Source organism: Caenorhabditis remanei, chromosome II (genome assembly GCF_010183535.1).
Source record: "Caenorhabditis remanei strain PX506 chromosome II, whole genome shotgun sequence".
NCBI lineage: Eukaryota > Metazoa > Nematoda > Chromadorea > Rhabditida > Rhabditidae > Caenorhabditis > Caenorhabditis remanei.
In genome coordinates, this window is record NC_071329.1 from 17,426,527 (window position 1) to 17,439,547 (window position 13,021).

Sequence of the window (13,021 nt, forward strand, 5' to 3'; positions counted from 1 at the left end):
GGAATCTTCTAGAAACTTCTAGAAACCTTTTGAATTTCGGCGGGAATTCAAATATTCTGGAATCTTCTAGAAACTTCTAGAAAACTTTTGAATTTCGGCGGGAATTCAAATATTCTGGAACCTTCTAGAAACTTCTAGAAAACTTTTGATTTTCGGCGGGAATTCGAATATTCCAGAACCTTCTAGAAACTTCTAGAAAACTTTTGAATTTCGGCGGGAATTCAAATATTCCAGAACCTTCTAGAAACTTCTAGAAACCTTTTGAATTTCGGCGGGAATTCAAATATTCTGAGTTTTGCCGATAGTTCGAACGTTCTGGAAGTTTCCAGAAACTCCCAGAAAAACTTTTATATTTCGGCGGGCTTTCGAAAATTTTTTGTGACGTCTCAATGTTTTTGGGGACGCTCAAACAATTGAAAGGATGTCTAAGTGTTTCAAGCGATATATTTTTTTGAAGAACATCTAAACTGGAATAGAAAAGACTTCAATCGAAAAACAAAATATAGAGAAGCAACCAACAAAGCTGATTAGAAGGGCAACCCTTTCGTAGAAGTGTCCATGAAAAGATGTCTCAAAATCGTCTCACTTTTGAGTTTCCAGCAGCGTCTTTTCGATTTTTCATCTTTCATCAAACATGTCAACGAGATGTTTCTAGACGCTTTAGTTTTGGTGCTTTGACAACGAGTAAGTAGAGGGAATCCAAAGTTTTCTCTGAGAACCCCGGAATGTCGAGATTAATTCTTTTGAAGTTCTGAGGTGTGACGGCCAAATTTTCAAAAAACTGTCATACGGCCGACCGAGGAAGGCCGCGGCCTCGGGTCAGCTTTGCCTCCAACAACTAAAAAAACAGCGGCCGGGTGAGCTGCTGTGAAACTGACTGAAGTTTTGTGTTAGAGCCGGAATCAAGAATACATAAAGTGAAAAGGTAAGAAATCTTTTGTACCGCACCTTATGCTGAACGACAAAGCAGTGCAATTAGTCAAAACAAACAGTAAAGTTATAAGAACATTGCATTATTTCATTCATCTCAAAAGCTTTTTTGTATTTAGAAGGAGTTTTCCAGCAGTTTCTACTTACAAACTTCAAGTCATCCAAGTCCAGCGAAAATCGCGGCGTAGCCGCGAATTTCCTGCTGGTATTACTCTAATATTCATCGTCGTCAGTCTCAGTACAATGCAGTTGCGATGTTCTCGATTTCAATCGATCGCGGATTTTGATTTTGGATTGTTTTGGCTTCAATCAAAGGAAAAGGATTGGCCATTTATGTGAAAAGCTGTCAAGGAATCTTCAATGCCGGAAAAAAGGAAAGTCAATATAATTATAAATTGTTTTAATACCATTTTGAAAATTTCCCACCCCTAGAGGATACAGAAGTTCCCTAGAGTGAGTGTAGGTTAATGAGCGGATGAGCACATGCGCGGAAGCGCATGGTTATTAAGTAATTAAGTGTTCAAAAATTTCAACAGCAAAAATGAGTCTGATTTGAATAGAACCAATAATTGAGAAGATTGTTCCCCAAATGTTAATTGAATTGTATGACACAGCTTAAAATTTTATTATTTTAGAATGTTTGATTTTCTTCTTGTAGATATTCGCCTCAAAACATTATAGTTTATTATTGTTTGTCTCCGCACTTCCTAACGCCGCCAGTTTGACGAAACTTCGGTCACTAGATAAGATTAGGGCAATAAGACGCTATGAGAATCTGATTTTTGTATTTGAGACCCTGATGACGATTGTTTATTTTTGTGTATTTTATGTTGTTTTATAGTTTGTTTCACTGTTTTAGGCTCTCTTGAACTGTTTTACCCCAAGTTTCCAACCACTTTAAAAAATTCAAGTTGGTTGACGCTTCGGGACGAAGCAGCTCTCGAGAGGAGGGGAGAGCCTTAGGGAAACCCTGCGGAAAAGTGGTTTTCTACTTGATCTCTTTCATAGAGTTTCGAGGACGAAACCATCTTTCCAAAGAGGGGAGGATGTCACAGGCCAATTTCTGACCTGTCTCTTCTCTCTTTTCCTCGGGTTCTATCTCTCGATTAAGAAGATTTATTATCATCTGCCCCGCGGGAGTGTAAACAACCTCGGGCAGACACACCCATCTCTCCTTTACATTCGGCATTAGATATACACTCACTGGTGGAAGATGGTGACCACAAGTCACTCTCTTTCCTATACCGGTCAATAAAGATTGCAATCTACAACGAATGTAACTAAAACAGACTGAAATATAGAATACGGAGCAGGCGCAAGCTCGTATTTTACAGGAGACTAACCGCCTCCTCAATGAGAATTCAAAGCATACTGTTATAGGTTAGATATTTTGCCCATATCTTTCCCATAAGATATAGAAAACATGATTAAGGATCGATCCATGTTTATTGGGTAAGCGGAGAGAGGTCCAGATGGACCGACCTCTCTCCGGCCAGACAGGGTTGGGAAATTCCGGGCTGGCCCGGCCCGGCCCGTCAGCCCGGCCCGTCAGCCCGGCCCGGCCCGGCCCGGATTCAAAAAATGTGCTCATTTTTTTTCGAAATTTTTATTAAAAAATGATCAAAATGCTCCAAAATTCTCGTACACTTCAGTTTTTTATCGATATTCCAAAACATTTTTTGCAAAAAAAACTGAAAATTTTTTCAAAAAATTTCAAATTTCTACAGGAGCCGGGCCGACCGGGCCGAACGGGCCGGGCCGGGGCGGGCCGGGCCGGGGCGGGCCGGGCCGGGGCGGGCCGGGCCGGGGCGGGCCGGGCCGGGGCGGGCCGGGCCGGGCTGGGCCGGGCCGAGGAAAATTTCTCAGTCGGCCCGGCCCGGCCCGGAATTTCCCAACCCTGCGGCCAGATGTTAAGTCTTACTGATGAAATAGAATAGAATACTCGTGGGTGTGGCTTCGCGTGCCTTTTCCTCCCTCGTCCCTCTCACTCATGTGACCACCCGCAAGACGGAAGAGCCACAAGAGTGACGGAGACTCGGGCGATAGAATAAGAAAGGGACCAACGACCAGAAGAGGTCGAATGGCCTTTCACATCCTACCCCTTTCAGAAAGCAGCGAGGTCCTCCGAGCTTATATACACATATATACATATATGCGTATATATATAATTAGAGCCCGAGTACATCACAACTTCCCAAAAGATTTGCAAAAATTATGTCGCAACTCGACGCCACAATACCAAAGAAAGTGTATGCGTAGGGACAGCTATGAACGTTGGCGTTGTTATTAATTTCTTTCTCTTGGGGCTTCATGGGCAGGTTATTGAAACTTTTGAGAGTATGCGAGAATTATGTGAGGATAAGCAATGAGTTGTGGCGTGAACTAGCATGGCCTAGCCTAGTTAACGTCTAACCCTAAGGTCACACGTGGCAAGAAGATTTGCCTATATAAGACGTAGAGAACTCTAGTTGTTGATTCTCACCATGTAAATAAATGGTTTATTTACTCCCTTCTCCCGTCACCAAAGGACATAACACAATGTAATGAAAGAACACAATCAGTGACCACTTGTTGAACAATTTTATCTCGGAAATCTCCTCGATATGGAAGCAGTTGGAAAATGAATTGGAGCGTTAGTCGTTTCCTGATGAAGCAACTGAGGCTATGGAAGGTAGACGACGAGAATTTCTACTTCGATGTCATCGATACATTCTCGAGTTGTGTTGTCCTCCAAATGACAGAATCATCAGATCAGATCTATTTGTCTACTGGGCAAACGGGAAATCAAAATTCAAGTGTTGTCATCTATTTCAAACAGTAGACATTACATCAATGCGGATATTTGGTGCCTAACTTCTCCTAAAGAGTAGTACTCTAACCAATAAAAATTATATACATAATTCACATAAACTCAAAGACTACAATCACCTTATCAAATCAAGTTTATTTGTTTAACATTTTCATAAGATTAACACAAGTCAACAAATTTGCAAGAAAACAGTGTCAGATTTTAAATTATTCAGAACGAAACACATGAATAAGTTAGCATTAAACTAACTATTCTGGCAATGAAAACGTCTTCTCGAGAAGATAGTTTGTAATTGACGAATCGAATTTCGGCTCACCATCGGATGATCCCAGAACGGCACGGATGTCAGCTTTAGATTTGAGGCTCTCGACGCAATGCTTCTGAAAATTCTTGTATTTCTTGTACATCATGCAGAAAATAAAATGACTACCTTGAGATCGTCTAACTGAAACTTCATTGAGATTGCTAGTTTGTTTCTCAACGAATCTTTTGATTTTCCAATAAGAAATTCTTCACAGAGACGTGTTGCATTTCTGGCTTCGTACATATCAGCCAACACTAGGACTCCCTCGACGTTACTGTCTGAAAAGAAACCATTGTTGAGTGAATTCCATCATAAACATACTTGTCAAAGTTGGTTCCAAATAGAGAAGTTCTAGAAAATAATGAAAGTCCTCTGCGTTGACACCAACCAATGTAATTTCAGATTTTTTTGATTCTTGAAACTCTCCGTAAAACATAGAATTGAAGTAAGAAGATTGAACTGCGAGGATCTGAAAAGAAATTGAAAATTTTGAAAATAGAACACCTAGCTTTCTTCAAAAAACTTACCATTTTTGAAACATAGAACTTTTTGTCTTCGACAATCAGAGTCACGTCTGAGAGAATCTTCCTCGACTCATCAAAATGCCGAATCTTTGGGGTCTCAATTCCAGTGATCTTTTCAATCACAACATGTGCCTGTACAACCAAACGGTCATTCATTGCATATTCTTTTTCCATCGTTTCCCACTGCACGAATTGGCTAAATCCCCAAGAAGAAAATTGTCTTGAAGTACCATAATTACAATCTTTCCCAGTTTTCTTAAAACTTTTTCCAGTTGCTGATATCAATTCAAAGGTGATTCCAGTGTTTATCGCCCACTCTCCAAAATCTTTTGGTCTATCACAGAAAACATAAAAACTGAAAAAGCCGCCGGCTCGAACACAACCTATTCTCCTGTAAACACAACTTAATTAGTTGAGAAAAAATGCCAAACAACTTACCAAGGAACATTGAAATGGTCGATGGGGCCAAAGAAACGTTCGTTCTCTTTCAATGTGGAGATGTTCTCCATGACATAAGTGAGTACAAACTCTTTGACAGCAGTCGACATTCTATGTCGCCTAAAATGAAAACGTTTGAGATATGCTAGAATACGGCACGGTGATCTTAAAACAAGCAAAATGAGATGGTGAAAAAAGGGAAGTACCCTCGGAATGAAAATGAATGGAATGTCTTCTAAGATGTAAAGGTAGGATAATGAGACATTGCGTGCATAAGACTTTGTGTGTTCTCTTAGGATTGAACTGCTCAGAAAGGAAGATAAATACAGAAAAGCGATGGAAGAGGTTGGTTAAATGGAAAGGGGGGCATACAAAAGATGTGAGAAGAGAATGAATGAAGGGCTACGCAGATTGTGTAGGACAGATGGACGAAATCGATCGCGAGTACCTGGGAAACTCCGCCCACAACGAGACAGCGTCATTTGTCGATGACTGACCGCTCGCTCAAAGTTCCGCCCCTGGGAAGGTGAGTGGGCCTCGTTGCGACTATCGTATTTTTCTATCATTTTGTGGGTAAAGTACGTCAGAGAGCCGCCGTAATTCAGAATTCCGCAACGAAACCCTCACTTTGTTCCCGAGATGAGTTTTGAGCGGGCGGCAGGACTGTCAAAAAGGCCGTGGGGCAGTTTTATATCGGAGTTCCCTGCCATAGAACATTTTCGCTTTTTCAAACGGTCTTGTAGAAAACCAGAAGATTAGTCGAAGTGCAAAAATTTGGTCCGCTGCCTCGGCAGCCTTGTCGAGCGGTCAGCCATCAACGAATACAGAAAGGCAGATAAATAAAAAAAGGATGGAAGAGGTTGGTTGAATGGCACATTACCAGTGAGGGCATAAACAAAAAGTGAGAACAGAATCAATGAATGACTACGGAGATTATGTAGGACAGATGGTCCAAATCGGCCGCGAGAATCTGGGAAACTCCGCCCACAACGAGGCAGCTTCGGAGAGATTCTCCTCAGACGTTATTCATTGTCCTCTCGCCCTCCTCGTCACACTACCCATCCCAATTCTCTCCTCGTCATCTGTGTCTTGCTCTCACTCTTCTATCATTCATTTCTACTTCGAGAGAAAGTGAAACTCGTTGTGAAAACAAGGTAAGACAGTTCTTGTTTTGAAACATCCACATTTTTTATTTTCAGAAACGATACATTCTCAAATTGTGTTGTTCTCCAAATAACAGAAACATCTGATCTATTTGTCTACTGGACAAACGGGACAATCAAAATTGAAGTGTTGCCATCCGGAAGTCCAGTACCAATTGAGCATGACGAATAATGTCTACAATCATGTTTTATGTAAATATGATACAAAACAATCTTTTTTACTTTTTGTATAATTTCTGCATCATAAAGATAATGTCGTGGTTGGCTGGTTAAATTAAATAAACTTTTTTGTTTACTTCCGTTGAAACAAACGTTCATTTTTCAACACTGCCACAAGAAATGAACGTGGCCGCCGCAAGGAGCGGGGCAACCCAACCCAAACCAAACTAACCCAAGCTCCCCCTACAATCTACTTCCTATGTACAGTTATAACGAAAAAGACAATGAGCAAGAGCTGAGAGAAAATGCTTTAGGAGTTTTAGAACAATGAGAAAAATTGAGAGATTCGTATAAAAATGGAAAAGTTGTGGCACTGAAACTCAAAAAGAAAGTTATCGGTGAGGTCAGTTTTTTTCGCATCCATGTTACGCTTGCACTGCGGAATAAGCTCTTCATAACACACTTTCAAGAGGATGTCGATTTTTCGGTTATCAACTTTATATGCGCATAATTCGAAATGTGTGGTCAACGGAATAAAACCTGAACCAATGCCGTTGACAGGGAAAACCAGTCTTTAATATTTCAATTCTTGACTTAACCGGGTCATAAAATTTCCAGGTTTGAAAAACATGATGAAGAAAATAAAGGTAAAGTTTATTTCTTTAACATTATTTTGAGATAAACCAACAAATTTAAAAAAAAAACTTTCAGATTTTGAATTATACTGATTGTGAATGAAACACAAGAATGAAATAGCAAAAAGTTTCAAAATGTTTTTTTAGAACTTCAAAGCAAACAAGTAAATGAGACAAACATAACAATATAATGAAGAAAACTTTCGCCAAACCGGATACAATAAAGTAGTTTAGTTTTGACCAAAACATTCGGAACAGATGACATAAAAATAAGAGTTAGTTTTTGGTGGGAAAAATGCCGGAGATTTTCGGAAAAATGAAGATGATGAGTTGATTATTGAATGGATTAACCTAAGAATATATTTGAAGAAAGAAAAAAAATCTGAGAACTAGAATCGGTTAGCTGCCCTGGACAGGGTTCTATGAAAGTTTTGTCGAGAGGACCCGAAAATTAATTCCAAGATGATTAATGAAGCGTTTGATCTGATTGTTTAAAAGCACTGAAGATCGTATTCTTGAGGATACAATTGTTTAAAAAAGGCTTTTTGGAAATTATTCAATTACCGGTGTCGTGGAAGAAATACAAAGAGAGTTACACGAATTGGGAGAAGAATTAAAATTCACTCGAAGTGTGGTTTCATTTTGTCGAGCTTGTTCTTGTTAAGTCCCTGAAAATTGAATTATTCAAAGAATTTTAATTATAAGGAGAGATGACCTACTTATGAACTTTAGTGTGTCTTCTTCGTTCATCACTTCTAGCGAACTTGCGGCCACAGATGTCACACGAGAATGGTTTCTCTCCAGTGTGAGTTCTCACATGAGTTGTGAGATGATCGGATCGAGAGAAAGTACGCATGCAGATTCGACACTGAAAACAACACTTGACATTGAGTTGTGCGATTTTGACAAACCTGGAATGGTTTTTGTCCGGTGTGAATTCTGATGTGTCTTGCGAGCTCATCGCTTCTCGAAAACCGTCTGTCACATCCGTCACGTGGGCACGTGTAGGGTTTGTCCTGGAGTGGCATCTTGTTAGCCTGAAATTTGTTATTTATTTTGTTGGATCCGATGAATAGATGTATATTTATTTGCCTTCATTTTCCCACATCCGATGTTCTTCAGCTCTTCTGAGTCAGGCGTGAAGTCATACGGTCCGAAGTCGTTCTCAGCAACTTCTAAATAAATAAATAAATAATTTCATTATTTTAAAGTCATTTAGAAATCATTTTGAATGAAGCCTTACCAGAGTTATAACTGTAGCCGTAATCATCCATTGGCTCAGATTTTGGTTCTAAATAAATAAACATATTATTTCATTATTTTAAAGGTGGACTAAGGTCAACTCAGATATTTTCATAGAATAATGTATGAGTACCTGTGAGTTCATTTTCATATCGAAAGAATTTTAAAAATCGGTCTGAAACCCGCTGAAAGCTATTGCCGATGAGTTTGGGCATTTCAGTGACCTAGAAATTCTCGACTTATATTGATTTTTTTCGGAATTTGTCTCTATTTTCGCTCATTTTTGTGCTTTTTTTAAAAATGAATTTGGTAGAAAAAGACAAAAATTGATAGGAACACTACAAAAATGGTAGAAAAAAACGACGAAAACCTGAAAAATCAATATTTTCTATGTGAAATTTCTAGAATATTCCACGGTCACTGAAACACCCAAACTGTTTCGCCGCTCGTCCTCAGCGGGTTTCAGACCGAATTTAAAAATGTTTTCGATATGAAAATGAACTCACAGGTACACATGCATTATTCTATGAAAATATCAGAGTTGACCTTAGTACACCTTTAAAGTCATTTTGAAATCATTTCGAATAAAGCCTTACCAGAGTTATAACTGTTGCCGTAATCATCCATTGGCTCAGATTTTGGTTCAAAGTGTGCCAAGCTGCTGCTGTCTCTAAAATTAATACAAAATTCAAATCAAATCCCCTAATTCCAATAACTGACGAGAATGAAGTATGAGACGAGTAGCTTGAGTTCATATATGGATCCTCTGGAATTGAAAAGATTGATGAATGCTCCAAAGATCTCAAACTGCTCGATGCATTGGTTCGTGTCACTCTTGGAATAGTTGTGGACGGTTGCTCGTTTTGGAGTGTGGATCCGACGTGGGATGGCTCACTGGTCTTTCTAGGCAGCATTGAAACATGTAGCACGTTTGTGTACCGCCGTGCTGGTGGGAGCTGAAAACTATATTTTTGAAAATGACACTTGTGTAAAGCGGTTACCTTAATAGAATCTAAAGATTCTTGTTTGAAAACGGGTGGTTTTTCTTCCACCTGCAGCTCGGGTAATCCTGTTGAACTCCCCTTGTCCGTAAGTGTTTGTAACAAATGTTCCACCATTGGAGAAAATTGAAACATTGAAGCTGAGAAGCCAGGTGAATCTACACTAATTAATTTCACCCCTTCAGGTTTTGGTTTTCTATGGCCATTCGTCATTCTAGGTATACCAAAACTATTATTATTAGGTGTCGCCAAATCTTTTGTTTTAGCCAAATCCACATTCGAGCTGCATGGCTGTTCACTACAGTAATCCGGCTTCCTTTCCGAGGATGTGGAGGTTGTGCGCATTTCACAATGATTGAAGAGTGGCTCATGTTTTCCAAAAAATGTTTGATCGGTTTGTGGTCCGTTCACTTTGGGCGTTCCGTCTATACTCATAGGTGTATGTCGGGGGGAATTATTTACTGTAGCCGTCTGAAAAATGTGATATACATATTATATTAGAATAAGTTCTTTGATTTGATCCAAAATTAAAAGTACTAACTTTTAACATATCATTCATAGAGGGCGTTTTTAAACAAGCATTGTCAGCAAACTTCAATATATGTTTATTTAATGACGGCGGTGGCCTTAGCGAATTTGAATGAGAACGCCTATTCAGCTTAGAAGGAGGTTCGTGTAGAGACATCCTTTATTCTGAAAACGGATAGTGTTATTTCGATTTAAAAAAAACAAAAAATAGGAAAGAGAGAAGTATACATTCAAACGCACAATTTAGAGAATTACGAACAAAAGTTTTCGAATTATGGGTGGAGCTCGAAAATTGCTATGGAAGGTACTCCTGACAATTTTAGATTCTTTTTTGGATTTTTTGAAATGTTGAAATTCTGAAGCCGGAATCGAAACCCAGAAAACAGCATAAACTGGTAAAAGTATAAAAGTAAAGAACTTAAGAAAGGTGGTAACATGTAAATGTTTTTAGAAAAGTTAGAAGAAAGAAGAAAAATAGGAAACAGCTGGGGGAACGGAAGAAAAAATCAAGGTTCTTGTAGCTTCTATTTGGTGAAAGAATGATCGAATGAAAACTGTCTCCCTCATGCCCTGGTGAGCGTGGCGAGAAGGAGAGTGGTGAGAGACATTGGGCTAGAGAAGCGGAAAGTTGTGGAAGGTGTTAAGAGACGTCCTTGGTATTAGGAATAGGGGTGAAATAGTGTTGGCTGTTGAGAGTCATGAGTGAATGTGTCATACAGCGGAGGAGAGAGAGGGTGCCCTTGGGCCCGTCTCTTCTCCCGCCGGATGACTTGGTTGACAGAAAAGAAAGGAGAGTATTCAGATCTGATAGTGAGTACAGGACCAGCGGATTGTATAGGACAAGTAAGAAAAAAAAAAGTAAGAAAAGAGTGAATGAAGGACAACGGAGATTATGTTGGACAGATGGACCAAATCGACAGCGAATACCTGGGAAGCTCCGCCCACAACGAGGCAGCGTCATTCGCCGGTGACTGACCGCTCGCTCTATGTTTCGCCCTGGGAAGAAGTGTGGGTCTCGTTGCGATTACCGTACTTTTCTATCATTTTGCGGGTAAAAAACGTTAGAGAGCTGCCGTAAATCGCGATTCCGCAACGAACGAGACCCACACCTTGTTAGCGGGCTGATCTTCGAGCGAGCAGCAAGGCTATGGGGCAATTTTATATCGGAGTTTTTACATCCCAGCCATGGAACATTTCCGTTTTTCAGGCGACCTTGTAGAGGACCAGAAGATTATTCGAAGAGCAAAAATTTTAGTCCGCGGCCTCGGCCGACCATACAACAGCCTTATCGAGCGAAAGGCAGATGAATAAAGTAAAGGGATGGAAGAGGTTGGTTGAATGGCACACACCACCAGTGAGAGCATACACAGTAAGTGAGAAGAGAATCAATAAAGGACTATGGAGATGTAATGTGACAGATAGTCCAAATCGGCCGCAAGTACCTGGGAAACTCCGCCCAACTTTGAGCGGGCGGCAAAGCTGTCAGTAAAAAAGTGAGGCAATTTTATACCGGAGTTTTCAGCGATCTTGTAGAGGACCAGAAGGTTAGTCAAAGAGCAAAAATTTGGTCCGCTGCCTCGGCCGACCATACAACAGCCTGGTCGAGCGGTCAGCCATCAAAGAATACAGAAAGGCAGATAAATAAATAAAGGGATGGAAGAGGTTGGTTGAATGGCACATTACCAGTAAGGACATACACAAGAAGTGAGTAGAGAATCAATGAACGACTAAGGAGATTTGACCAGCGAGTATCTGGGAAACTCCGCCCCAAACGAGGCATCGTCGGAGCGATTCTCCTCAGACGTCATTCATTGTCCTCTCGCCCTCCTCGTCAGTTAGTCACACTACCCATCCCAATTCTCTCCTCGTCATCTGTGTCTTGCTCTCACTCTTCTATCATTCATTTCTACGTCGATGTCGTCGAAAAGACCTCTCTCCTATCCCAACTGGCAATGCGTCATCAAGTACATAAATTCAAACACGCACGAGGTGAGTTGCATCCACTATTTTATGTTACATAACACACATACCTACATATTCCAGAATCCTGATCTCTCAACATTGTCCCGAACTTCGGCAACTGGAAAAATCGATACCTCTGAAAGTACGCTCATTCGATTTCCGCTGCCAACAGAGGATCTTTCTTAACGATAGTGTTTACCGAGTTGGCATAATCACTCAGTATCAGGATGAAAATTATATGATCACTGATGACATTCAGTATTATAATGTCACATGGTACTTTGAACATTCTCTCATTTTGAGGGGCGTTCCCTTTACTCTGTGTCTCTCTCCCTTTCTCCCGCGCGGGGTTGTCGACACCCGAGGGGGAGTAGTAGCGTAGTGCTAGGTCCCAAGACACACCAACCGTCTTGCGGTCTATTATTTAATCTTTAATTATCTCTTTTATAGTTTTACATGTTTATTCTCATTAAGCCCCTTTAGTATTAGTCTCCCTCTTTAAGTTAACTTTATCTTTCTTATTCTTTAGTCTCCTCTAATAAATATTTATGTAATCGAGACCGTGTTCGTAAGTGTTGGATTTAAGTAAGTGGAAGGATAAGGTCCAAGTTCACACCATGGACGTCAACCTTATTAAATGGAGGTCCCACACCGAACTCTAGTATGATCCAGTTTCACTGAGAGAGTCATGAGTGCTACGTTTTCCCACTTTCCTTCACTAGAACTCTTCCTTGTAAACGGAAGATAGGTCCTAGCACCATCTACTCAGTTGCACTGCGAGGTTTTTAGTGTCACCTTGGACGGTCTCATCGTGTTTTGGTTAACCGAATTTCAGAGGTTCGCGCACCAATTTAGGTTGTGAGAAGTTGCTAGCTCACGTCCACACTTTAGGACCCCCTGTTATCTCATTTCAACTCATTTAGCAGGGTAATTCCAAGGGTTTGGAGTTCAATTCTGTGCATGTTATCTCCGCGCATCATAATCTTTTCTTGGCGACCTAGATCCTATCCCTAATCTCTTATGTATCCCTCTTATCGCAAATCCATTTCAAATTCATCGCGATTTTGATTAAGTTTTAATAATAATAATAACAAACGACACCGGTGGGGGAACGGAAGTAACGTCTCTCTTTACTCAATTCGTTGGTTTCCAGGCCACGAATACCGGAAAGGCTATTTGGACAAGCGGGCTGAGAACCGTCTTTTTGGTCCTAATATATATATTTTTTTCTCCTTAAGGTTGGTTAGCGTGAGTCAAGGCATATTTAGACTCGGCCAAAGTCTATCAGTGTAAAGGCATCCTGAGATACCGAGAGGGTCCAGGAGA

At 40.4% G+C, this 13,021-nt stretch overlaps 3 protein-coding genes across 3 annotated transcripts; 1 reads left to right on the plus strand and 2 right to left on the minus strand.

The window, feature by feature from the left end:
• Positions 1–3,987: 3,987 nt before the first annotated feature.
• GCK72_007656 (uncharacterized protein) lies at positions 3,988–5,115 on the minus strand (the record flags this gene model as incomplete). The annotated part of the gene is made up of 5 exons (XM_053726352.1): positions 3,988–4,119; positions 4,170–4,321; positions 4,365–4,512; positions 4,571–4,958; positions 5,006–5,115. The coding sequence occupies 5 exons, from the start codon at positions 5,113–5,115 to the stop codon at positions 3,988–3,990; spliced, it is 930 nt and encodes a 309-aa protein (XP_053590546.1).
• A 378-nt stretch (positions 5,116–5,493) lies between these two features.
• On the plus strand, positions 5,494–6,340 carry GCK72_007657 (uncharacterized protein; the record flags this gene model as incomplete). The annotated part of the gene is made up of 3 exons (XM_053726353.1): positions 5,494–5,531; positions 5,947–6,159; positions 6,205–6,340. 3 exons carry the CDS (start codon positions 5,494–5,496, stop codon positions 6,338–6,340), a joined length of 387 nt encoding a protein of 128 aa, XP_053590547.1.
• A 1,242-nt stretch (positions 6,341–7,582) lies between these two features.
• On the minus strand, positions 7,583–9,640 carry GCK72_007658 (uncharacterized protein; the record flags this gene model as incomplete). The annotated part of the gene is made up of 5 exons (XM_053726354.1): positions 7,583–7,630; positions 7,690–7,830; positions 7,874–7,999; positions 8,801–9,160; positions 9,206–9,640. The coding sequence occupies 5 exons, from the start codon at positions 9,638–9,640 to the stop codon at positions 7,583–7,585; spliced, it is 1,110 nt and encodes a 369-aa protein (XP_053590548.1).
• Between the last annotated feature and the right edge of the window lie 3,381 nt (positions 9,641–13,021).